The 26,366-nt window shown below is 36.1% G+C and overlaps 2 protein-coding genes across 2 annotated transcripts; one reads left to right on the top strand and one right to left on the bottom strand.

Moving 5' to 3' along the window:
- Nucleotides 1-940: 940 nt before the first annotated feature.
- On the bottom strand, nucleotides 941-17,351 carry Alg9 (alpha-1,2-mannosyltransferase Alg9). Its single transcript, XM_085950999.1, has 9 exons — nucleotides 17,185-17,351; nucleotides 15,018-15,178; nucleotides 14,612-14,804; nucleotides 11,833-12,032; nucleotides 11,328-11,605; nucleotides 8,310-8,464; nucleotides 7,925-8,151; nucleotides 6,805-7,035; nucleotides 941-5,809 (listed from the first exon to the last, which is right to left on the bottom strand). The coding sequence occupies exons 1-9, from the start codon at nucleotides 17,316-17,318 to the stop codon at nucleotides 5,514-5,516; spliced, it is 1,875 nt and encodes a 624-aa protein (XP_085807125.1). The 5' UTR covers nucleotides 17,319-17,351; the 3' UTR covers nucleotides 941-5,513.
- A 446-nt stretch (nucleotides 17,352-17,797) lies between these two features.
- On the top strand, nucleotides 17,798-24,723 carry LOC147069160 (STING ER exit protein). The gene is made up of 3 exons (XM_085950987.1): nucleotides 17,798-18,011; nucleotides 23,404-23,789; nucleotides 24,503-24,723. Exons 1-3 carry the CDS (start codon nucleotides 17,891-17,893, stop codon nucleotides 24,647-24,649), a joined length of 654 nt encoding a protein of 217 aa, XP_085807113.1. The 5' UTR covers nucleotides 17,798-17,890; the 3' UTR covers nucleotides 24,650-24,723.
- The last annotated feature ends 1,643 nt before the right edge of the window (nucleotides 24,724-26,366 follow it).

Genomic DNA, 26,366 nt, shown 5'->3' with positions numbered 1-26,366 from the left:
AGATTCTTCTGGCAGTGTAGACGACTCATTTAGGTGTCAGTTACTTTCGAATGACACAACACCATTCCAAAGTGATTTCGTCATGGCCGCAATAATCTGTCCATTCCCCACTTACTGCTATTTTTTACAGCAATTAAAAGGTTGGTTAACCTACGTACTTGCATAGCATAGCACATAAAACCGAAGCGGAAATTGTGGTTTGTGTAAGCACGGTATCAAACTCTGGTTGGTGTAGTGAATTTTATTTTATTTGTAAAATGGATGCGGGCAATAAGCGTGACACATTTTTCATCAATAAACGTATTCTATATTAATAATAAGCCACAGATCATTCAGGTCCATGACCGACTGCACAACCTATTCCAGGGTCTGTCCTGAGCTCACTGTGTCCCTCTCGACGTTATCTGTCTATCCGGCCCAAGCGCCGAGTGCCTACAGGGGTTCTTTCATAAAACATTATGGAAAGCTCTGGATCCATCGCATCTAACGTGACTACCCCATGTGAGTCGTCGGACTCTGAAGACATTGACTATATTGGACTTAATTGTTCGTAGAGCTGAGTATACTTACGGATGTACCGCATTTGGTTTTGCAGTTTGGCTGGCAGTGAAAAGCCTTTTCACAGCCAGCCAATTTTTACTAGGTGGACACTTGTAGGCCAGCTATTTTTGAAATAAAATAAAACCTTTAAAAAATATGAAATTGGAACAGAATGATAAATATTGTTTAGAAAATATACACAAACAATTTATTCAGAAATTATGACGTTTACAAGAAACGCACGAGTTAATTCGTCTATGGCCTGATGCGACATACATGCTTTGACGAGTTAACTCGGCTCTGGCAATAAGTATTTTACGGAGAATTTTGTGTTCAATGCTTTCTCTTGTTTCTCCGTTGGACTCCAGGTAAAAATATATAAATAAATAAAAGTCGGGTTTTTCTAGGTTTTTATTCAATTACTTAAGAATAACGTCATTATAATTTTTACAGTACATCAATTAATGAAGTAATTTTCAATTTGCCGTCGCTCTACATTTATTATAATTTAAAAATCATTTTATCACATCGACTAATATAATTTTTAAAAATTTAATAAGTACCTACATTCAAACACCAAACATACAATAATTAACAATTGGCCCACATTACGCATTCATACTTTTGCCAAAACAAGCTTTGGACTGAATTAAATCGAGAGACGAGAAATTCAGGCGACCTAAGGCAAAACCAATCTAAATAAAAAGCCTTTACAGCAAACTGACAAGTCAGCCAGAATAAGCAATCGTGCTAGCATTTTCTAGCCTTTTCTATGCCTCACGATATAACTATGGCAGTATCTAACAGGCCGTAGATTTTTAACGACGTAAAAATACGTTGAAAATAGAGCGAAGCTAATACCGATAATATGTGGCTTAGTATTTCATGATTATTCAAACAGATGTCATTGTGTTTAATTTTTTAGATTATGCAAATCAACTGACAGTGGCTAGTAATTGAGTTTAAAGTCAGATGAGATAACTCACGAAATTTGTATGTGCAGCCTCTCGATCACGGCCTCATAGAGCGTGAAAACTCTGTGAAGGCATAGAACCGGCTAGAGCAGTGTTTCTTCACTTTTTTACACCTGCAGACTATTGAAAATAGGAGAAACGTTTTGGGGACCGCTAACACATAAATAAAAAATATTAATAAGGTCTGATTGTGGTTGACTATAACCGTTGATCAATTTTAATAGCGCCTGTAGTGCATGGATTTATTTGCACCAATAGTGTGTATTTTAAACTATTGCGATAACGTAAAAGTGCTGACTGTCTTACCAATTTCATTCTTCAAGAGTAAGCGATACGCGATGTTGTCATTTTATAGTACTATTTGACAGGTCGTAAAAATGGATCAACCTCAAAATGAGTGTGTCGTAATTCGTTTTTTTACCGGCAGGTTCGCCATATGAACAAAAACACAATGCACAAACACTTGCAGTTGTACGGGTTTTGAAAATTTTATTTGAATTTTTAGCATAGGCATTTATTTGGACAATAAAATTTGTGGACCAGAAAATTTCTGCGGACTATCTGAAACACTGCTTTAGTCAAAGGTCAGCAACCTTATCCACATGGAGGATGCGATACAATGCAATACAATTAATACACCTTCTATGTGGAAAAGTTGCCGACCTCTCGTCTACAGTATGCTAGCATGATGGCTTAGTCTGGCAGCCGTGTCGTTTTGCTGGTAAGATTTTTTATTTAGATCGGTATCACTCTAAGTTGTCGACTTGTTCGTCAGCGATCTGAGCTTAATTCAGAAATCAATATCAGCAAGACTGAGTGTACGATGAATAATTATTAGGTAAATTAGGAAGTTAAGTCTGAACAATCAGTACACCAGTAATGCTGACAGTAGTGCGAGAGAAAAAAAAATATCTCAAAGACATTGTAGTATTTTGGCAATCTATATGGGGGGGCTCACGTAGTGAGGGGACATGCACACTAGGATACTTTTAATGCGTAACGTGGCCCAATTATATATGTCATTCTTTATAAATCCACCTCTTTGGTATTTTTAAAATCATACATAATATTTTACAATCAATATAAATTTACTTATCTACGCTTTTTCACATCAAATTGTTAAAATCGGACAGTATTTACGCATTTATAGTTCTATAACAAATTGCAAGTACGTTAAAAATAAAACCGGTAGAGATCCTGACGCCATCTATGAATCAAAGTGAGAACATATTGTTACTACTTTGATTCGAAATTGCAAAAGAACGTAACCAACAACAGAATTTTGAATAACACCATAGATGAATGCTGTTTCATCTATGGTGTTATTCAATGGTTCAATTCAATGTCTATGGTGGGTTCAAATCCCATTCGGTACCAGTGGCGAAGGGTGAAGGTAGGCTGTTAAGATCGGCCATAAATAATGTGCATTAAACTTTGTCAGTCATACGTATTTGTTTTTATTGAACCAACACTATAACTTACAGATCGTATTGGTTAGTTTTTAAAAATCAATTAAACCCTGCCTAAACCAAACCATAATAGTTTTGGTATATTTTGGGTGATATGATAAAATTGTGTACACTTTTCATTCATACTTATTTGTTTTCGTTGTATTACATATTACACATATTGTTGAAATATTATTCTATCTATAAAATATTTAATGTTAGCATAATTTTAGTTATTTTATAGATAGACAAGTATTTTTTTACTATTATCTATTATGGCTTGGTTTTGCAGGGTTTAACTCATTCACTGCCGACCAGTTAATTCCAATTTAATTACCACATTTAATTAACATGCTAATAGTATCTAATGGCAATGTACCAGTTGCGTTGTCAGCACTGAATTGAATTTTAAAAACTAACCGACACAATCTGTAAATTGTAGTCTTATTTCAATGAAAACAAATATGAATGACTGACAAAGTTTAGTGTGCACTATTTATGACGGATCTTAACAGCCAACCTCCACCCTTCGCCACTGTTCGGTACAGATGTTTTTATGTATTTTAGGCGTTCCAAATTATGTTGTTAGTGACATTATCGCGAAATTAAGTGCCCTTGTCTTGCAGACATACGAAGTGACTCAAAAATTGGTCTGATTTCTTGCATACGTATATGTGATTCGTTACATTGTGCCGAATGTCAAACAGCTGTCGTTAACCAAAACTCATTCGTTTTAATGCTAAAAGCTGTCCAATAACAACAAACAAAAATAGATGTTTGAATTCAATTTTATTTATTTTGAAAAGTAACATTTAAGCAGAGCAAAAAAACATGGCAAAATACAACGGGAAGCGGGACTCATTTCCACCCCAAAATGGAGCATATGTCGTCCACAGTATAAATGAGTTTGACCGTAATGACACGGAAACATGGCATCTTTCATACAGCCGCTATCTTCGCGATGGGATTACTGATTTGTTATTGAGTCTAGGCAAATGCATGCATTAAGGGACCATCTCTATAGAAGAAGGTTTTCTTCAACATAGACTTGTACCAGAGTCGATTGGACTCCTTCAGCCTGTAACATGGATCCAAACACAAGTAGTGAATTCAAAGTGATTCAAACTTGTGTCCTGTTGATCACTAGTCAAACGAACTAACCCCTATTCCACAGCCGGCTCCGAGACAGTAAATATTTATCGTTGATATTGCATTATTCGTTTACTCTACTTTGATAATTTTTTTCATCCAATAATCAATCACTTTGGAACCGTCACAGGCCCCATCCTCATGGGGTAAGCTGCCGAGACTTTTGATTCTAAAACTCAGACGACAATATACAAATAAAACAAACAATAACAAATCTTACACACTAATTAACATAATATCGGAATGATTAAAATTATACATACATTATTTATTTTAATTAGGTGTTATTCATGACTAATAATATACATAAGATTTAAGAATGTAGCATTCTTTTTGTTGAAATTACATAACATGGAAAAGCCTCAGAAATATACCTATTAGAAAAATTCTAGAAACAATCGTTGACTGATCGGTATTTAAACACACATCTTTAGCTTACCGAGAAAGAACTCTTATGTACGCATATAATATAATAACATAATACATTTAAGCAATTACAAAAAATTCGTATAACAATAAAAGACTTTTATAAATATTCATATCTTGAGATACGTGTTTGTAAGTATGTACACAGAAATCTGAGCTCAGACCAATGATTCTACTGAAGTTACTTTGGGATGATTCACCGTAAAGTTACAATGCATTATCGTATCTTCGACATCATGACCGTTCTGTCAAAAGTGTAGTACGATAGATTAAAGAAGAAGAACATTTTTTTCATGAACATATTATTGTGTGTAACTATAATAAATAGATTAAAGAAGAAGAATATTTATTTCTGAAATAAAAACAGAGAGAATAAAGTATTGTTTCATGCCTCTCCTGAAAAGTTATGTTTTTTGAGATACGTGGTTGTAGAAAATTAATGACGATTTAGAGGTTGATGTATAATGAGGAGCTACACACACTTTATATAAGCGACTAAATCATGTGGCATATGAAAATGCTGAGTCTGCATTGGATCGGCCAAGTGCATAGAATTCTGGAACAGTTACCAGCAAACGGGTTTATGTACGCATCCTCTGAAGGTAATAAAAGAAATTGAGATAGTATGATGCTCGGCGCAACATTGGAGAAAGGTTCTGGGCCCGCCAAGGATTGTGAACGTAAGAATAATATTTATAAAGTAGTCTACGTGCCGGACGAGCCAAATAACAATGCAGTGATGTTTAAAATTGAATATTAAATTTATTTTGTACGGCAAAGTCACCTAAAGACACCGCTGGCAGTTCGTAACCGTTGCTACTATAGGACGCCACGCTGGCAAGAGCGGTAGGTACAATGTTAAGATAATAGAGACTCATAACCACCATTGTGCTGTCGAATATCTTGACAACCACACTGTACAATTGCCATTATATCCTTTGGTTGTTCCATAATCAAGATGTTAAATAAATTATCCTCAGAGTATTTTTAACTTGGAGCTCCTCAGCAGTTGAACTTCTCCATAATTAACGAAGAGGTCTGATACAAGCGGAATGTAGAACGCCCGGAAGAGTCGGTCGGATTTGGTGGCATCCAGGAATGGCAGCGACTTGATGAGGGTCCAATTGTTGGTGTGCTGGGAGTAGCGCGGCTCCAGCTTACTCACGTCGCCCAGCGTGGAATCCACCAGGTAGTGACAGTCAGCGATGTTCATGTAGAGGCGGGGGTCTTCTTTGTTCATGTCGTTGAAGTGGTCCGGCTCGAGCATGGTCGCTAAACAAAAACAAATAGAAATATATAATTTCTAATATATTCTTTTCAACACTACAACAGGCAATGACAATGGTGTAGTTTAGTAGTGGCGAAGGGTGGAGGAAGGCTGTTAATATCCGACAGTGCACACTAAACTTTGTCGGTCATACATATTATATGTTTTCATTGAAGTAAGACTACAAATTTCAGATAGTGTTGGTTAGTTTTTAAAATTCAATTAATCCCTGGGTAAACCAAGACATAAAAGTGAAACAATATTTTATAGATAGAAGAATATTTCTTATCTATTATTGTTTGGTTGATGCGGGGTTTAATTCAATTTTAAAAACTAATCAGCACCATCTGCAATTTGTATTCTTTTTGGCCATGTTCGATCTTAATAAGATCATATGGGCCTCCATAGAGTAGAGGTTTATATTAACAGAGTTTTTTTGTTTTACGAGAAATGGACGTCGGCCACTTTGCTCAACCTATTATGTCCATACTCTGACTCCAAACACAAATTGAAAAACAACTGGATTCGAACCTGGGACCCACGACATTATAAGCCGACGCATAAGCCACGCTCGGCCATCTTAGTTCAATGAAAACAAATAAGTATGACCGACAACTGACTCGCTACTGGTAGTTAGTAATAGAAGTGAAACAATCACAAACAATGACCTGAACACTGAACTCAATGAACTCGGAGCACACTGAAGAAAGGCAAGTGATTTACGCACTGGACTTTGATGACATAAGATTACTATTCTATAGTAATAGTAATTACATAAAATAATTTTGATCTTCTGTTAACTTTTACACTTTCGAATTGGCAACTTTCATAGTGATACCTCATAACTATATTGTTATTAATATTGTACTGATAATGTTTTACTAAGACATTCCAATTTTTTTGAGAATTCTATATATTCTATAATATATTCTACTCATAATAGACTTTTCAAAGGCATAAAATTGAATTCTACTTTATACTAATCCATAAGCATATTAACCGTTTTCTCCCTGTGCGTAATAGGCTGGCAGCATCCCATCAAACTGTGACTTGACAAAGCCGATCCTGTATCGGTGGTCCGGGAAGAGGAAGCTGGAGGGAAAGCGGTGCCACTCCTTGCCGTAGCACACGTTGATGTTGCCCTGGTACGTGACGTTCTCTTTGGCCAGACCTCTTAGGATGTCCATCGGAGCGTGGTAGTGCTGGTAGAGACCGATGGTGCGCGAAAGACCTATGAGACGAAACAAACATAGAAATATTAATGACGACAATTAGCGTTAACGCAACACTAGAAGAGAAGAATTTCTATATATTATTATGATAAATATAATTATTTTTGCATGTGGAACATGACAATTCCCATGAGAGTGAATCGCACTGACCTATGACTTAAAATCATCATGATATACTCAACATACAAAATAAAAATTAGAAGCATCAACTGGTTGAAATCGACCTTTTGATTAACGGATGCGTACACTGCCAATTCCGCTATTCAGGTTCGTGTCCGGAAATTTTTACGTATGCAATTGGTCATATCACAGTTTATCGTAACCTGTTATATTGTATTGAAATCAAATTCAAATACAATCATATAAAATTATGGTAGGTGCTTGTAAGTATCTAGTCGTATCTGTGAGAACCAAGCCTTGTCAGCATATAAGTCTGCAATATAGGAGTCAGCCTCAAATATAATATTCAGTTGATTAATGTACATTTTCACATCCAGCCAGCGAAATCCAATTATCGCTTACTCAATGAGAACACTGACGTCGATTATAATATTTATTTCCTTAACATACAATTTCACATGCAGTCAGCCAGTATCCAGTCACTGCTTACCAATAAGAACGCTTACCTCAATTATAATATTTATTGTCTTAAATATGCATTTCACAAATAGTCAGCGAAATATCCAATAAAGTGTTTTCTCAATAAAATAGCTGACCGCAATTTATAATATATTCATTTTCAGCATTATTCAATTGTTAGGACTGGAATAAATAGCCAAGCACAATTGGCACGGTAACTGCTCAGCCATCGTGCGCATATATATAAAATATTGGAGGTACGCACTATTTCTATGTTCTGCCTTGGGGGTCTGGTGAAAGGTTACTTGCCTAAGAGAGCAGCGACAACCATGAAGAAAATCATGAAACTCCTTGTCTGCGAGACATAGTGGTAGTTGGGATTGTTCCTGTCCATCGTGACAGGCTTCACCTTCTTGATGGCGATGTTGTTGATCATGGCGTCCATCATGGGAATATAGCGGAACACCATCTTCTGGATGCAGTCCACCCCGATCGCTCCGCACAGGCAGATCATGGAATACACCGGAAATAAGAACCTGGAAAACAAACGATGACTGTGATTCAAAGATTGATTATTATCAATGCATTTTATAAAAAAACCCAGTGCCAAAATGACAATCGTCCAGATGTCTTGGTTTCCAGATGGCGTTGCCAAATCATCCCATTCTCCTTTATTGCACAGTATTAGACTTACCTTTCTTCTTTGTGCGGTTGCAGCATGAAAACAATCAGCCAGGAATAGAGCGGCATCAAGCTCAACCAATATGGTTGACAGAACGGTGCTCTCGGCTTGATGTTGGGTAGTTCGCCTTGAATCCACAACAATAGAGGGCAGGCCAAAGCAAACAACTGAAATTAAAAATGATTATTATATTATACTATCTGAAGTACTCGGCTTCGCACAGGGTCGCTTCGTGGTTATATTTATCTTAGATATTTAAAAAATAATAAGAGGTAATTATTTTTTTAATATTAAATATCTGTGTTATACAATATGGCAATATGAAAATAATTCTAATAGGAGTAAAGGTCAAACAAAAGACCAATTAATTAAAATCGAATCCAAAATATGCAAACGTTATTAATGTTATTAATATGTAATAAAAAAAATCAAAATTGCGTGGAACAAACAAACAATAAACGCTGTATTTTATATAATACTAATTTAGAAACCTTCGCAGGTGTGCGCACAACAAATGACAAAACTTTCATCGCAATCGGATGAATGTTATAGGAACGCATACGAATAGAAGAAGATGATTTTCTAATTCAGAAATCTTCGTGGGCATGTGCACGACAACTCACCAAAGTTTCATATAGATAAAATAGAAGAAGAAGGAGATGGTTAATCTAATTCAGAAACCTTTGCGGGTTTTGGCACAATTATTGACGAAAGTTTTATTGCAATCGGATGAATGGAATAGAAACGCATACGAATAGAAGAATATAAAATAAAAGAAGAAGATGGTTGTACTAATTCAGAAACCTTTGCGGGTGTTACCACAACAACTGACGAAGGTTTCATCGCAATCGGATGAATAGTGTAGGAACCATACGAATAAAAGAAGATATAATGAAGAAGAAGAAGAGGTACTGTTCGGTTATACCGGAGCCAGCGGAAAACGCATTTTGAAAATAGCCGATAAACTGGATTATTTGTTAGGTTAACCTAACCAAACCTAACCTAACCTAACCTAACCTAACCCAACCTAACCGAACCTAAACTAACCCAAACTAACAAATAATCCAGTTTATCGGCTATTTTCAAAATGCGTTTTCCGCTGGCTCCGGTATAACCGAACAGTACCGAAGAAGAAGATGGTTGTACTAATTCAGAAACCTTTGCAGGTATTGGCACAACCACTAATGAAAGTTTCATCGCAATCGGATGAATGGTATAGGGACCATACAAATAAAAGAAGACAGAATGATGAAGAAGAAGATGGTTGTACTTATTCAGAAACCTTTGCGGGTGTTACCACAACAACTGAAGAAGGTTTCATCGCAATCGGATGAATGGTACAGGAACCATACGAATAAAGAAGATATAATGAAGAAGAAGTAGAAGAAGATGGTTGTACTTATTCAGAAACCTTTGCGGGTGTTACCACAACAACTGAAGAAGGTTTCATTGCAATCGGATGAATGGTATAGGGACCATACAAATAAAAGAAGACAGAATGATGAAGAAGAAGAAGAAGATGGTTGTACTTATTCAGAAACCTTTGTGGGTGTTACCACAACAACTGAAGAAGGTTTCATCGCAATCGGATGAATGGTACAGGAACCATACGAATAAAAGAAAATATAATGAAGAAGAAGTAGAAGAAGATGGTTTTTCTAATTTAGAAACCTTTGCGGGTGTGTGTACAATAACTGACGAAAGTTTCGTCGCAATCGGGTGAATGGTATAGGAACCATACGAATAAAAGAAAATAGAATGATGAAGAAGAAGATGATGATTTTTCTAATTCAGAAACCTTTGCGGGTGTGCATACAACCACTTACCAAAATTTCATCGCAATCGGATGAATGGTATAGAAACGCATACGGGACAGAGAGAAAGACAGACAGACAAACAGGGATACAGACAGACAGACATTCATTTTTATATATAAGATATAGCCTATACTCTTCACGGAAGTGCAAGCAATAAGTTAACAAAGTTTTATCGCAATCGGATGAACGGTATGGCAGTGCATACAATACGAACAAACAAATATTAATTTTTATATATTAGATAATATTAATTTTTATATATTAGATAATAATAATGATTATTATTATATCACATGAGATGGGGATCCGAATGGGAATTGCTGGAACTACATTCAACTTAATGCGGAACGTCTAGGACTCTCAGGTATATTTGGTTAAAACCAAATTGTCTGTTTGATACTTGCTTGTATTCTGAACATTGCAGCTTAATAAAAGCACGTCATCGCACCTTACAAAGGCTCAGAGCAACTGATACTGATATTCAAAAGCAGATGATTTCGGTGGATAGTAGGTGTGTATGACTTTAGGAGTAACAAGGAGATAAGAATTCAGACCATGCAGTCTCTCACGACTTTGAAAGTGAAGAAACGACATTGGACCCGACTCAGTTATGTGCGATGGATGTCCTCATGAGAATTTCAACCTGGCGTGCCTATTCTACAAGGAAATTGGATTCCGGCATCCTAGAAGCTTGCTAAATACCATTCACAGGATGTATACGACGGAGCTACAGCATGCTGACATGACCCGGGAGGACGCAAGAAGACTGGCAAGTGACAGGGATTTTTGGAGGCGCCATGTGATGTTCATATACTCTAACTAAGGAGCGGACATTTCTGTGATTTCTCCATAAAAATTGCTAGAGAACGTTCCGGTGTGACGTTTCGTAATTATCTTAGGATATTTTATTTAGTATTGTGTAAATATTGTCAATATATTTAAAGAACATTTAGATGAACGATCACAAATATGTCAAACATTTATATTGTTCGTATCGAAAAGTGAAAACCAAAAACTAAACAAGTCGCCATGTTTTAATTCCAATCCCCGAAATTACAGATTAATACTTTTGTGCCAGCTACCAAATCTGCCACACTAAATGCCATGCCATGAAGTGTTTTAATACTAAAATATTATAAGGTTCCCTCATTTTGTAGTCAAACTTTTTGGTTGTGTTACGATTAGTTTAAAATAGAATATGCTCTCATCTCACCCAGACAATATTGAAGTTGAGGAATCCATTGATGAAGTAATAAGTCCACGGCTCGGTGCCGTACAAATCGGGGCCATGGTCGGTGAATACGTTGTACTTGATGAGGTTGAGAGGCGCGATGACCAACCGGCCGTAGTACCACGAGTCGATGTACACCATCGGCCCCAGAATCATGACGATGCTGATTGCGCTCCACTGCAACAGGACCAGAGGCTGCTTTCGACGGAACAGCAGGTCTATCGCGATTGGTAGACCGAGGAGTCCGGCGAACGGCCAACCTGGCAACAATAAAAATAACAAATAATAAATTGTTCAAAGACGGTGAAGAAAAACCTTCTTCCTTGCATATAGAGGTTTTACATGTGAATATTACTGAGACTAACGATTAAATTAGATGTATGTTTAATCAATTAAGGAGGGAGGGGGGTGATGAAAAATATTATCTTTGAAAAGTTCAGGATACTAGAGGATAAAATAGAATAAAAATATAATGTCAATGACATACCCACGAAAGCGCTGATAGCTGTCAGTACCACAGCCTCTGGATATCGGTGCTTCCACCAGGCGGCCAGGGCAAGAGAGCTGAGAATGCCGCACCATGCACTCGGCAGCATAGCCCCGCCCGTTATAAAACTGCCACCGCTGGTCAACGAGAATACCAGCCAAACACGCCCCACGTGTACTCCAAACTCCTGGCATATGCTCCTAGAAATAATACAATGCCCGTGAAGTATTCGACTAACCGGCTAACTCCATTTGGGCAAATTGTTCAGGAAACAGAAAAAACTTAATAATTTGATTATTGAGCGGAATTTAACAATTCCCAAAATACACTTGGTAGCTTATTAATTTACAAATAAGCTGCACTATGAATTGTTACTCTATTTTAGCTTCCCTTTTATATATAAAGCAAGTTTATACAAAGAGTGGAGTTATTCCATTTACGATATTGGAAATTTGGCACCTGCAGTTGGCTGTTTTGTGTGAAAAACGATAACGCATTTATTTATAGGTTTGGGAGTTTGAGATTTTGTGTGAGCATAGAAAACATGTCAAATCCCATTTGCAGATTAGGCAGTCGATATAATATAACCTGGCATATTTTAATAGTATTTTACACATAACCACTTCATAAAGCATTTTTCATTATTTTACAATGATCATCAATGTGGAAGGTTTATTCGCCCTATCTCTACAGCCGGGAATATGCAGGCAACATCGTGTTGCTGCTGCCGGCAGTGGCAACTCGAAGAACCCCAATTTTTCATACAAAACTCATTATGGACGCACACACAGCAACTCACTGCAGTCGACGCGCTGCCCGGAACCGCCGAGTTGCGGCAGTTAATTTGTCGCCGCGTCTAACATATACTCAGCAGCGCTGGCTGCCCAGTATAGCAACTCAGCCCCTCTTACCTCTCCCACCGCCTGGCGCCTAGTCATACGCACCGTCATTCCAGTCCGAGTTTTTGCCAAATATGGACGACAATAATTTTGACACGGACGCTTTTATAAGTGACATAAAAAAACTAAGAGTGCATTTGGAATCTAAAATGTGATTTATTTGTAAAATGTGCCGTAGTTGCATAAATAGAGTATGAAATTCACCATGCCCAGCCCTTTGAGACATGAGAGGATGTATCCAAAATCTGCGAGTTTTTCTACGTCTTCTTTTACGTACTAAAAGCACAAGGAACAACACTTTCATAAACAACACAGTTTTTCCTTCAACATTAATTTTGGATATGAGTCGACATTCGTTCGTAAACTCCAGCTCCCGCTGACACATTTGCTGCCAAGCACAGCAACATGAGTTGCCTTGGTCGACAGCTTGTTTGCTGCCGATTACGGCAGCACGAGTTGCTCTAGTCGGCTGCTCGTTTGCTGCCAGCAGCAGCAACACGAAGTTGCCCGTATATTCCCGGCTTAACCCTCTATAGGGCAAAGGTCGAAAACGGTTTATTTATCGACCACCTCATTTATGAGCTATAAGTCATACACTGAATATGGAATATCAACCTTAGTGCGTCAAGACGTTGTCGAGAACGTTCTCTAGTTACGAAATAAACCATCTAATACGAAGAGTACGTCAATCGCTCGCAAAACACTATTTCAACGATTGGTCGATGTATCGGCCATTGCGCGTTTGCGGTCGCGACTCGACGAATTAGCGAGTGACACTTGACTATGCAAGTCATTCTGTTCCCATTTATATTATGTGTTGTGAAAAAAGGTATGTACATAAGTATTTAATATGCATTTATTTATCGATTAACATTATATTATTTACAAATATATTGTGATAGAGTACTTTTTTCATCATTCTATTGCCAAGCGGGAAGTACATAACCTCAAATTTTCAATCCGCACGGATAACTTCTAGAATTAATTTAAACATAAAAAAGCGGCTTAGGGAGCTGTGTATAGTTATATTTTATTGTGAATATAGTATACTATCATAAAAATATATTTTATTTTTACTCAACATATTTGGGATCGGAAAAGTTTTCAAAATATCCGCGAAGAAATGGTGTTTTTTGTTAGTTGTGACATCAATTGAATGCGAAAGTACTAAATTACTATCAATATCGCAACTTTCATGGGGTTGTATTGTATTATATTTGACTGTAGAAGTAATATCATCATCATCAGCCGGGATCTGTCCACTGCTGGGTGAAGGCCTCCCCCATCATACTCCATTTTCTCAGTCATTTCGTAATATGGTAATGTTGTAGGTTGGTATGTACTGTTACGGTAATGTTTTATTTTTGTTTGTGTTCAAGAGTAAATTTAAGAAAAAAAGCTGTCGATGTGCGTATTGTAGTACGGCTAGAGAGCCAAAACGCATATCTTATTTTTGTAAGCAATGTAACGTACCGCTTTGCATACTATTTTTTGAAAAGTATTACGTAAATGTAACTTTTCTTATGATTACATAAATAATATGTACAACCATTATTTATTTGTTTTAATTGAAAAAAATATATCAAAAAATCAAAAAAAAACACCTGAATGGGCGAATGGGCACTGGTTGATAAAAAAACCACCATAAATTATAGTTTATCCAAATTTCTGATATTTTTTATTTTTATATTGAAATTGTTTTAAGATATTAAATACCTGATGCAAAATGATAGAGATCGTTTGAAATGAAGAAAAAAATGCTTTGCCCTATAAAGGGTTAAGGCTATACATTAGATATGATTTCAACATTATCGCTGTTACGACATGAATAAAGAAGAATAACTAATTGATCAAAGAAGCCAAACCCTGTATTAACTCACTTATAAAAGAAGAGATCCGCCGTTGCAGAGGCCACCGCCAGAAGGCACCTGGTGATGTAGAGCACGACGGGTGGAGAGATCGAGGCGAAGAAGGCGAGGAGGGCCCCCGGACTGCCCACTGTCCATAGGGCTGCGTACGAGCGTAACGCCGCCGCCGCACTGTACTCCCATGTCTGAAGACCCCACCCGTAAACTGGAAATCAATGTTTAGCGAATTTGTTCAGTTATTGACGTATTCCACTCGAGTGAAGGGGAGTTTAGATCAGTCTAACATTAAATACTTTCATATTTTATATTGACTCACTCTGTATAAATACATAATATAGTCGATTTAATACTTTACTTTCTTCGAATGAAAGGCGGACTTGGATCAGAAAAGATTGGACGTGGCCAATCCAAGACTTACTCAAGTAATGAAGCGGTTCCAAATAATTGAAGACTTCATCGCAGTCTGTGATGTGGCACCAGAAAGCACCGCAGCATCTCGCAGACAGGAGCGCTCTGAACGCGGCTGCAGTTCCCGGAAATGATATACCACTGGATGCCGTCGGGGCATTTGTCACTAACCTAAAAAAATAATACATACACGTGAAAGTATAATATATTGTTTTAAGATAGTGAATATAGATTTCAACAATCTTATAACACAGTGGTTTTCAAATTTCATCATTTCACAGAGCCCTCTTCTTTTTCTGTCGTGTCCATGGGAGAGATGCACCTAAACTATTCCCAACCACGCCTTACGTAGACATTTGTAGCATTGAAAAGTTTGATAGCAGTAGGTGAATTTTTCCATTAACGATCTTGCATCCTACCACAATCTACTGAATCCCAGGAAGAAATGACAAACTATGACATAAAGCCTACTGAAAGCGACAAGAAATAAACAAAAACCTATGCAGCTTGCAGTTGCCTTTGCGCCATAGGTTTCTATTTGTTTCTGGGTTTCTTCGGAAAGTTGTGTAGGACACTGGAACAAGATTGTTTATGGGAAAATTCACATACTTACTACCATCGGCCATAGTTACTTTTGGCTCTTGTCATCGTGTTTAGTTTTCATGAAATAAAATTGTATAATAAATTTTTTAATTGTCTCATAAATTGTGGCATACATTTATATTTGTGAATGATGATATGGCGTACCAAAGAATTTGGAGAATAAATAGAAAGTCTTATACCCCATTTACACGTGCATGGATTTACTGTTGACAGTCAGAAAATGTAGGGTAAACATGTATTATCCTGCAGTTGACAAGATTGCATGCATGAATCAAAAAAGTTTGGAAGCTTCTGAATTTTCATTCGACAGTAGGATTTTTTCGATCTGCGCCTGCGCAGTAGAACGACAGTGACGAACTTGCCAGCAAAAAAAACGAACTACGAACGAATTTTCTGGTCGACCGATTTTCTCCTGTTAAATAGTACGAAATAGTACCATACAATGACATTGCGTCTCGCCCACTCTTAAAGAATGAATTGGAGAGACAGTCAGCACTTTTACGTATAAACAGTTAGTTTAGAATACTCACTATCTGCCAGTAAATCCATGCACGTGTATAGGCGCTATCAAGTATATTATATTTCTGTTATGACATTTGAAATTATTTAGCAAATGCATGAAGCATGGCTTAGTTGAACTCCAGAAATATTAACATCGCTCAGTTGCCATTCCGATTTTCTTACATACGCAATAGCGACCATTTTTTTATGTTCATTGTGATTATTTACTTGAGTGAAGTTATAAACGGCTTAATACAAATTGTACATGATACAACTAAATAAGGTACAAGTCGGTTATGGGGAAGCCAGCGGCAAACACATTTTGAAAATAGCCGATATACTGGATTATTTGTTAGGTTGGGTTAGTTTAGGTTAGGTTTGAAATTAATGAATTTTGCCAAAATTTGTTATGACAATTAGCGCGGTTCCCGCCTGGCTTCCCCATAACCGACTTGTACTGTAAATAATAATGCCAAAGTATAGTATTATTGGCTGCTTATCTACTCAATGTGACGGATTATCTTTTTATGGATCCTGCAAATTAGCAAATATATGTCATAGCAGCAGTGTGAAGTTCTCTGCAAATGAACCTCCAATGCAAAGTCATTTGTGGCTATCGTAATCAGTGGACTAGTGGTCCTTTGTTTTGCTTCAATTTCATACATTTAGGCTACATAGAAGGTTTTTTCAATATCTTTGTCGAGTAGGTATTGTATCATTACCGTCGTTTCGAATAAATAGCAGAACATTCAGGTGTTTCTGCCAGTTCAAATTAATTACCTAATATATCACTTTAACTACCATATTTAATTTGACACGCCAGCAATAAATTTCTTATCACTATTTTCATGCCTTTGTGTATGTCAGCGCAAAAACAAAATATTAACATATAAAAAATGTACCAATATAAATTAAGTTCCTTCACAAATTTTAAGATTCTGTCCTTATCACCATGAATTCAAATTAAGAATTGTGTATTATTTTGAATGTCATAACATTTTAACACAATAACAATAGGTAGCTGACACGTCGAAATATTGCGCATCTGTAGGGCAATAACATCACTGACTTACTCGTATTCGTCGGTTCTTTTTGGATACTTTCCAATGAGGCTTCTTTTCGTCGTACGGTGGCTGATTCCCGACGACTTTTTATTACCATCTTTGGCTTGTAGATTCCTTTGCCGCATATAACTTATCGGCGACATTTCGCCATTTGTTGGATTTTGACAGATCGATGTAGAATTGGAAATTTAAATTTTCCGACCATAGACAAAATTTTCAGTTTTTTTTTATGGCTAGTAGGCTATACATATAAGTAATATATTGAGTTATAAACAGAAAAAATACTAAAATCAATTTATAATAATAATAAATTATAAGTTCTATTATTTCTTATATTCTTTAGTATCCTCTGAAAATAACAAATAAAAAACTTCTTGCCTTTTACTCGAAATGGAAAGAATAAACGCTCGAATAATTGGTAAAGAGTACGATTTAATAATTTGATAAATAATTCAGACTTAAATTTACCATATCATACTAGAAAAATTAATTTACGTTGACTCGTGGAATCAATACTTGAAACTTTTTCGTGAGTTAATAAAATTTGTAATTTATTCTACAGCTATAAAATATTAAATTTAAGCATTATTGTCTATGATCATCTGTCAAATAATAAGTGTCAAAACAAGGTGGTCGTTTTAATTCGTAATAATTCTTCTGTCTCGTTCGTAAAGTGATTTCGTGTAAAAGTAAATATATTTTTTAATAAATAAAGATGCCTAAAGTAGTATCGAGAAGTATTGTTTGCTCAGATACAAAAGATCAAGAAGAATATAGTGAAACTAAACCGCTGCATATATATTATTGTTTATGTGGTCAAATGTCACTCATTTTAGGTAAGACTGTTTCCAAATTAGTAAATATAATATTTGGGGTAGGGGTTGCAATACCGGTATTTCAAAACCGGTATTCCAGTATTTTTCGATACCGAAATACCGGTTTTAATAATCAGACAATACCGATATATTCGGTATTGAAAGTGGAAAGATTTCGCGATGAAATAATAATTATACACTATAATGTACCTATTTTTGGGTCTTTTTACTGGTTCTCCGCCACCGGCCGCTGTCATCTGTCAGTGAGCGCAGTGTTGCCAACCGAACTATAATTATAGTACATTTTGGTTCGCGTACTATTCGAAAAGTTACATTTTCGTCCGCGTACTATTAAAAAAGTATAGTACGTCAAAAATACCACAATTATGAAAATTTTTATTAATTGAATTTGCCGGTTTGGTTAGGGGTGTGAAGCGAGGGACGGTGTATAATATAAATAATATAAGATCTCAGTGTGCGATATTAGTCTATGGACGTGGTTTTGTGTTGTATACCTACTCTAAAAAACTAACGTGACAGGTAATGATGGCGGCCAGTGTTAGCATTTTTCGGTCATAAGAGCATCGGGCATCGGAATTTCTCGAATTCTCCATTATGTTTATGTGACAAACAAATAACTTTCATTTTCTACACGTCCTATAATTTTTGCCGAAATACTATAATGGCTTGGACCGCGTACTATAATTCGATGACAAAAAGATAGCTAAAATTCAAAATGGCGACTGACAGATTACGATGACGGAGAACCAGTAAAAGGCACCCTATTTTTTTCTACTGAAGAGTAGCTTATACAACAAAGGAGAAATAAATTTTTTTGAACGATGAAATGAGCAATATTTTGTTCAGTTTTACTTCTTACGGGATAATAATAAAGGAATTGATAAGTGTAAAAACTACAATAAGCTAGTAAAACATTTGGTGGAATCACCAGTGGGGCACATATAGATCTAAGAACACTTCATTACATAAATTAATTTAAAGATCATTCGAAGAAGAAAGTGCCAATAGTTCAACTACTAGGTATTTATAAACACCAGCATCTCGTCATCGATTTTTGAAGGTTTAAATTTAAATACATATTTAGATATTTTTTCCATATATTTCACGAATACCGGTATTACTACCGGTATTCAATACTAAATACCGAAATACCGGTATTGATATTTTCATTCGGTATTGCAATCCCTAATTTGGGGTAAATAGTTGGATTTAAAACTTAATTTAAACATCTCACACCTGTCAACCATTCAGTCAAACACAAAATAAGACACTATTTTTCATAATAAACATCTTATGAATAAAACAAAATAATGACGAAAAATCGAAAGATATCTTTTTAAATATTTGTTTATTTATCCAATATTCAGTGGACAAGCTTAAGATAAACAAAATGTCAAAGCTTTCATCCAAATATCGAAAAAATAAAACCGAGAATCTTTTTTATATCCACATTTCCACAATTATATTTAATTATTGATATAGGCACTGTGCGTTTTTTATATATTGACATCTACGACATGGCGATGGCTAGCAGTATTGCGTCACGCGCATTTTGCATGCTGGCGGTATTTATGGTTTTAGTTCCAGAATCAACAGTGGTGACCAGTGGCGGCCGGTGACAAGAATATGAGGGAGTGCAAAAAAACTCACCTATTTATGCAAGAAGTCCCCATCTTCCATCGATTTTGAAAACACGTCGATAACACGAACATTAAAGTCTGGTGTTGACGATATCAATTGTTTTTCTATACTTAACATCGCAAGAGCATTTAGCCTGTCTTGAGTCATTGTATTTCTCAAAAATGACTTAACCTTTTCTAAAGTTGAGAAACAACGCTCACTTCCTACTGAAATCATCGGGATTGTACAAATTATTTTTAATAGGGTAACACTTTTGCCAAATACTTCCAGTAAATTATTATTAGTGAAAAGTTGAAGTAGCAATAATGCTCCAACAGTAACGTAGAAATCTTCTCTACTGTATAAGACTATTAGTTCATTTTTAAGTTAAAATTTGTCACGTTAATAATAATTATTCATTATTTATAATTAAGTATTAAATTACCCGATTTAAAAAAATTCATTTACTAAAATATAAAGCCAGCCGGCTAGGTAGGCGGCTAGCTCTCTTCAGTACACATTTTAAATATACGTATGATTTTGAAATGATTAATGCGAAACATAGCTGATAATTTGGCATAATTCGGTCGCGTTGTTTACGGAACTCTAACTGTGACCGCCGATTTTTAAAAATTCATTGCGTGCAGCCGCATTGTAGATATGTTTTAGACGATGCATATTTACATATTCCCCAAAGTTTTAACGTTGTCCATCGAGTAATAAGATAGTTAGGTATAATAAAAGTTATAAAAAATAAATGTCACCTCCGCGCATTGCCAATCTGCCCCTATGTTAAATGTCGAACTGCAAAAAATGATATAAACTTTGCAACGAAGGAATTTCGGCACATTTAACATGATGAGTGACATGCTTATTGAACATATTTAAGCCGAAACGTCGATATTGAGTGGGAAAAATCAATATCTTCGGTAATTTCTTTAAAATCAGCCCATGTCAGATTCAAATCGCAGAACGTTCCCGCGACACGACAGTGCTGTGATCTGTCATATAAAATCGCAGCTTCGTTTAATGAATGCATTGTCACGATACCTACGATGACGTTATTGCATTGAATCGTCGATTTATGCTCTAAATTCCCATTGATGACATTCTGCCGCTACGGCAGCTATCCAAGGTAGGGTTGTATCGAAGTATTAGCACTTATTGTGATCCGAAAGCAGTCTTTATACTTACCCACCTATAGAATAGATGATGCGCCGATGTGAATAATAATTGCTTCATGAATTCGACTCGGAAAATTAATTCCCATTAAACTATAGGACAGTGGGTAGTTATCGACATACTACCTACACAGTTACCTACCTAATGATAAGGTTAATGATACCTACCTAATCTCAAAATGACCACGAAAGAAATGGAGCCTTTTTATCGTACTTACTTACCTATCAAAATAGGTACCACCTAATCTCAAATCGATCACGAAATAGGGCCCCATTATCGTTTCAAATAAGAAAAATTATAAATAGGTAGGTAGGTACCGTTCAATGAATGAATACCTGGCTGAGCTAATAATGTCGGCCAATGTAAACTGTCATCCGTCTCGATGTGAATCGCTCATTAAAATAACGATGAACAATAATAATTCCACTTGTAAAATTCTCATTCAACGACAGTACCTATGCTCCATTTCCTTCTTATTGAATAGATACCTACCTACCTATCTGTACAAAATAAACGTAATAATAAATATTATAAGTCCTATGTAACTAGGTACCTACTTCAATACGACAAACACTAGGATAATTAATTGTTAAAAGCTACCCACCCACCAACGTCTACAATTCTACACCTAAGTACCTATTTATTCTCAATAACAGCGTTTCTGTGAAATACCCACCTGATTAAAAAAATCAACAAGCTGAACTGAACTGTGTGTACATCTAATTTAAGATACCTACCTATTGAAACACTAATAGTAATAGGGTAATCTCAAAATGAAAATAAAAAAATTAATCCACCAACGTTAGCATAATACGAGTAATATCGGCGAAATCGGTGAAACCGGGAGCGGCGTACGTTGAACTAAACTTACTAAACTAACCGTTTGATAAATAAGTCGGGAATATATTTCTATTTTTGCACGGCATGCATCGACATGACATTAGTCATCAATAATTAGGCTTCCAACTATATCTCGACGCGTGGCCTAAGCGCTTGTGTTGGAATATTTATATCGGCCAGTGTATGGTTTTATTGTCCGAACGCCGAGTTAAGCTTTGTGTGCTATGGCATTAGGTACAAGCAACCTCCTGAAGAATTAACTTGGAAAACATCATTTCCAACGAAGATTCATGTAGTCTTATAGAACTTTGTTGGTTTTGATTCTACTAGCCTCATTTGCTGTTGTGAATTTTTAAATGTATGCGTGAAAAATAGTGTAAACTCAAGGTACACTTTGAATTTTGCTCCTTGCCATATCTCACCGATGGAGGTATGTGTGTATTAGTCGCGTCTCAATGGTGTAGTTACGTGTGTATTGGTAGACGGTGGCGTTGCGCGTCGAAATCACTATTGCTCGAATGCGCGCGGAATTCAAAATGATTGATTTCGTATAAGTTTTCGATATCGTATTTTTCGGAATACATGGGGGTTGTATATTATATATTTTTATTTAATCGATGATGGGAGTGCAGTGCACACTTTGCTCCTTTACTAGAGCCGTCCCTGGTGGTGACGTGTATGTCGCGACATAGAAGCTGCAGTTTAGCTATTTTTTTTTTGATTCCGGCACTATTAAATTTAGCCGTGTGTAGGCTTACCATACATCCTGGTTTCACACATTGGTCCCGGCCGGTTTGGCATTTTGTCCCGGCTGTTCCGCGTATCAATGATTGTCATGATTGTTCGTAGTAGCGTATATTATGTGATGAGATAGCGGGGAAGGGTGCGAAAATAGTACATTCCAGCGAGAAGTGCGGACTGGTACAATAAATAAATAAAATAATTTTAAATTCTGCTGAAGAAGGTCTGCATTGTTCTTCTGTACATACTTTAATACAATTTTTGGTGATTAAATTTGTTTCTTTGCCATATATCCCGTTCTTTTCCTGGATTAGAGTTTCATAATTATGGTAAGCCTAGCCTTGTGGATTGAAAATTTCATATTCGCAAGACCTTTCCAATTTTCGTCAGTAACACTTGGCGAAACAAAGATGCTGGCTTCATTTAATTTTTTTTCACATGTTTGTTGGTGATGATGGTAAAATTACAAAAACAATATTTAAAAACTATGGTTGCACTCGATAAAGAAAGCATACCAATGAAAATTTTTCATTATTTGTAATGTCATAATAACTCTAATCTAGTATTTAGCCTTACATTTAATATTCGACTGTGTTTAGGAAAAAGGGTGTAACTCTCGATTTTTCGAAAGGTGCTTTTAATAGGTATTAACAATGTAAACAACTAAATACACGTTCTGTAAAAAGGAAGTAAGCCACAAATGCTGATTTATTATCTAAATTCAAGTTTTAATTGAGCTTTAATTAAGTTTTAATTTAAGGAAAAAAGCATTTTCCCTCAATTTTCATGATTTTTCTGTAATAACTTCTTTAATTATTAGTAGATCGATAAGATATTACACCAAATCATCAATCATCATGCTTTCAATGTCTGTACCTATTTTTTTATTAATATTAAACCAAAATCATTCAAAAAACGTATTTTGCCTCCTGTAAAATTTGTTCTGTGTGGGTTACGCTCTTTTTCTTAAACACAGTCGAATAATATTACTATTTGCTAACCATCACAGATTGCGCAATCGAAAAATTACCACTGCGTAAAAAAGATGGAGCACGTGTCATTGACGGCGCGAAGCATGCACACAAAATAACCTGTGATGAAGACGAAACCGTGTACCTGAAAAGGCCTGAAGGCATCGAGAGGCAGTTCCGACAGAAGTGCAAGAAATGCAGCCTGCCGATCTACTACAAACACGACTTATCCAGCAATGTGAACTTCATCATCAAGGGGTCGCTGATCAAGTCAAGTGGAGAGGGCCCCGTCACCGACATCTACCGCCAGGTGGCCGTGGCGCAGCCCAAGAAGATTATGGTGACCAAGCACACCAAGAACATGGGCAAGTTCAGCTCCGTCACTGTATCTACAATCGACGAAGAGGAGGATGAAATTGAAGCCGTAAGTGTCTTTATATTCGTCCAGATTAATAATTGGTATGCCTTTGGATAAAATATTACAATCTGATCTAATAATAAAAGTGGAGTGCTGGCTGTCAATTTGTTCAGTTGTAACTCAAAAATTACTGATACTGATGAATCAGTATCTCTCGATATCTCCATATAAACTATAATACAAATAATACACTCGCAACAATATGAGATTAAGCGCGGATAAGGCCATCCGATCGGTTCGCCCATCTTTAACTTTTCACATCTTGACCTGTTATTGCTTGTTTAGTTCAGTTCAGTGCTACCTATTTTGATGAGAAAATATGATTTTTCATCGAATCTACTGATATTGGTACCACTGTTTTATTGGTGACTGGAAACTGAGACATTGGGAGACTAGCATGTCGCGTCTCTTCGGTTTTTGTCGCGGACGTTTTGGAACAGAGATTCCAGTCTTGCCGTCAGCAAGCCGCCATGGAAATACATTAGCTAGATACTGGAGTTTCAGTCTCGTCTTTTTTGAGTATTCACTAAAGAATTACATGACTAGAACTCGAACAATTAATAACTCTAATGTATTTATGTCTTCATTGTGTATATTTGTCAAACGTTTTCTTCCCGTAGCAAGAGGGGATGGGAATTGGAATGGGAAAATCATGAGACGTGGAGATTAATTATTAAAGTTTAAAATTGTATATGCTAATTTGTTTTTATTTATTCCAGAGAGAGGTGGCTGACAGTTACGCCAATAACGCCAGAATCATCGAGAAGCAATTAGAAAGGAAGGGAATGAACAAACGACCAATCGGAACGCCAAGATCTCATGAAGTTGAACCAAAAAGAGTGCGCGGGACTCTCATTGACAAATAAGATTAAATTTAAATCATTTGTATTTAATTTCGTAAATAAAATGTATATATTATTTTAATATAAATAGATAATTTTCCAAAACAATAAAGTATCTACCTACTTTTTATTTGAAATTTTATCAATATTTGGACTGTGTTAGGTGCAATGCACAGTCATTCAACTAGACAACAACAGAATCCCAACAAATTTGCATTTACTACCACACACAGACGCAACTTAATCACGGAACCGAAACTTGAAAGACTCAACTGCCAAAATACCGAAGCGAAACATCTTTATTTTTGTATTGCCATTTAAAAATATATGAATTTAAAAGAAATATTGCGTTCATTTGTTAGAAGCATATTTTATGTTCTGAATAATGTCATTTTATTATGATCGCCGCCCATTGTCAATTTCGATCTCTTTCTGCGCGATCTGACGGGCTCAGTTATTGAATTTCAGTTATTCACTTTTCTCTTCAATCACCTTACCTCACCTTATTCCTTCTGAAGAAGGATCCTCGTTATGCTTTCTTTATATCCAGACAGTCTAGGGTTCCTAACCTTATCTTTATTACAAATTTATAGCCAAAAATAGAATGGCGAGCAATTTTTTTTCAATGGATCTTACATAACTTAGACAGAGAATAAACACTACATAAGTTATATATAGTCGAACTTGGTTATTACGATCACGGAAATAGCGAGATCTCAGATGTAATGAGGAAACATTCGTTGACATTTTAGTTTATGATTTTCTCCATACATTTATTCACTTTTATAACAAGTTACTTCTCGGGTATACCGAGCAAAACTGTTAATGAGTCGATCGTTTAAAAACAACATTTTCGACCCGAAGCAATAAAATCCGACTGGGCAGTTAACTAGACCGCAAAGACCTGTAAAAAATCCTTCAGATCGGCTCAGCACTTCATTACAATTTGTAGTTTATGAATGCCATGCTTGTTTCGGGGATTTTTACGATGGTTTTCAGATTTTTTATGTTCTATGCTTAAATAGAATGTGGCGCAAAAAATGTTATATAACGAGTAATGCTTATAAAGAGCAAATTTAGTCGGTCCCATCTTCTTTGAATAATCAAGTTCGACTGTATTATATTTCAAAAATAAACGTTAGTTTTTTAAAACATTGTTAAATATAATAAAAAAGATAATTATAAATATGCGTGTAATTATGTTTTTTTTAATAAAAATATATAATATGAATGTCATTTGCAAAAATATATACAATAAAACAGAATGAATGGGATCTATGGCATTGGATTTCTTCAGTCAATTTTGAGTAGTTCGGAATGTATGTGGATATTCCTAATGTTAAACAGTAATTTTGACTCGCATCAGTCAGTTTCGATCTGTATTTTCATATTTTATTATGCGCACATGAGTCCGTGAGCGCACACAAAAGAGCCTGAGGGCACATCCGCACCCACGGGCACAGGGTTGGGTATCACTGGTCCTAGGTAGCTGCGGCTAAAACCCCTAGTGGTTATGCTTACCCGTCAGTTGTTCTAATGTTGGCTTGTCAATCGTGTCGATCGCGGGATGAATTTTGATCGATCGCATCATACCATAGAGACCCATAGGAATTGAGTCGTGAAAATGTAAAATGTGCGAACATTCAGTTGCAATATAATATGATTTCATTGAGGATTTGAAAGGGAAGCATAACCATTTTTATTTCCTTAACCCGTCGTCGACCCGGAAGTCGTTAGAAAG

This window comes from Rhyacophila brunnea, unplaced genomic scaffold, assembly GCF_057557595.1.
Source record: "Rhyacophila brunnea isolate RB1 unplaced genomic scaffold, BYU_Rbru_1.0 scaffold_24, whole genome shotgun sequence".
Lineage (NCBI taxonomy): Eukaryota > Metazoa > Arthropoda > Insecta > Trichoptera > Rhyacophilidae > Rhyacophila > Rhyacophila brunnea.
The sequence above is the reverse complement of the archived record's forward strand: the minus strand, read 5'-3'. Positions and strand labels throughout refer to the sequence as shown.

Excerpts from the sequence above, each read along its gene's own strand:
- Alg9 (XM_085950999.1), bottom strand. The coding sequence starts at position 17,318 with ATGTCGCCGATAAGTTATATGCGGCAAAGGAATCTACAAGCCAAAGAT. Across the intron at positions 11,606-11,832 it reads AGCTATCAGCGCTTTCGTGG|GTTGGCCGTTCGCCGGACTC; the intron begins GTATGTCATTGA and ends TATTGTTGCCAG. Across the intron at positions 7,036-7,924 it reads GGTTGTCGCTGCTCTCTTAG|GTCTTTCGCGCACCATCGGT; the intron begins GCAAGTAACCTT and ends TTCGTCTCATAG.
- LOC147069160 (XM_085950987.1), top strand. The coding sequence starts at position 17,891 with ATGCCTAAAGTAGTATCGAGAAGTATTGTTTGCTCAGATACAAAAGAT. Across the intron at positions 18,012-23,403 it reads TCAAATGTCACTCATTTTAG|ATTGCGCAATCGAAAAATTA; the intron begins GTAAGACTGTTT and ends TAACCATCACAG. Across the intron at positions 23,790-24,502 it reads AGGAGGATGAAATTGAAGCC|AGAGAGGTGGCTGACAGTTA; the intron begins GTAAGTGTCTTT and ends TATTTATTCCAG.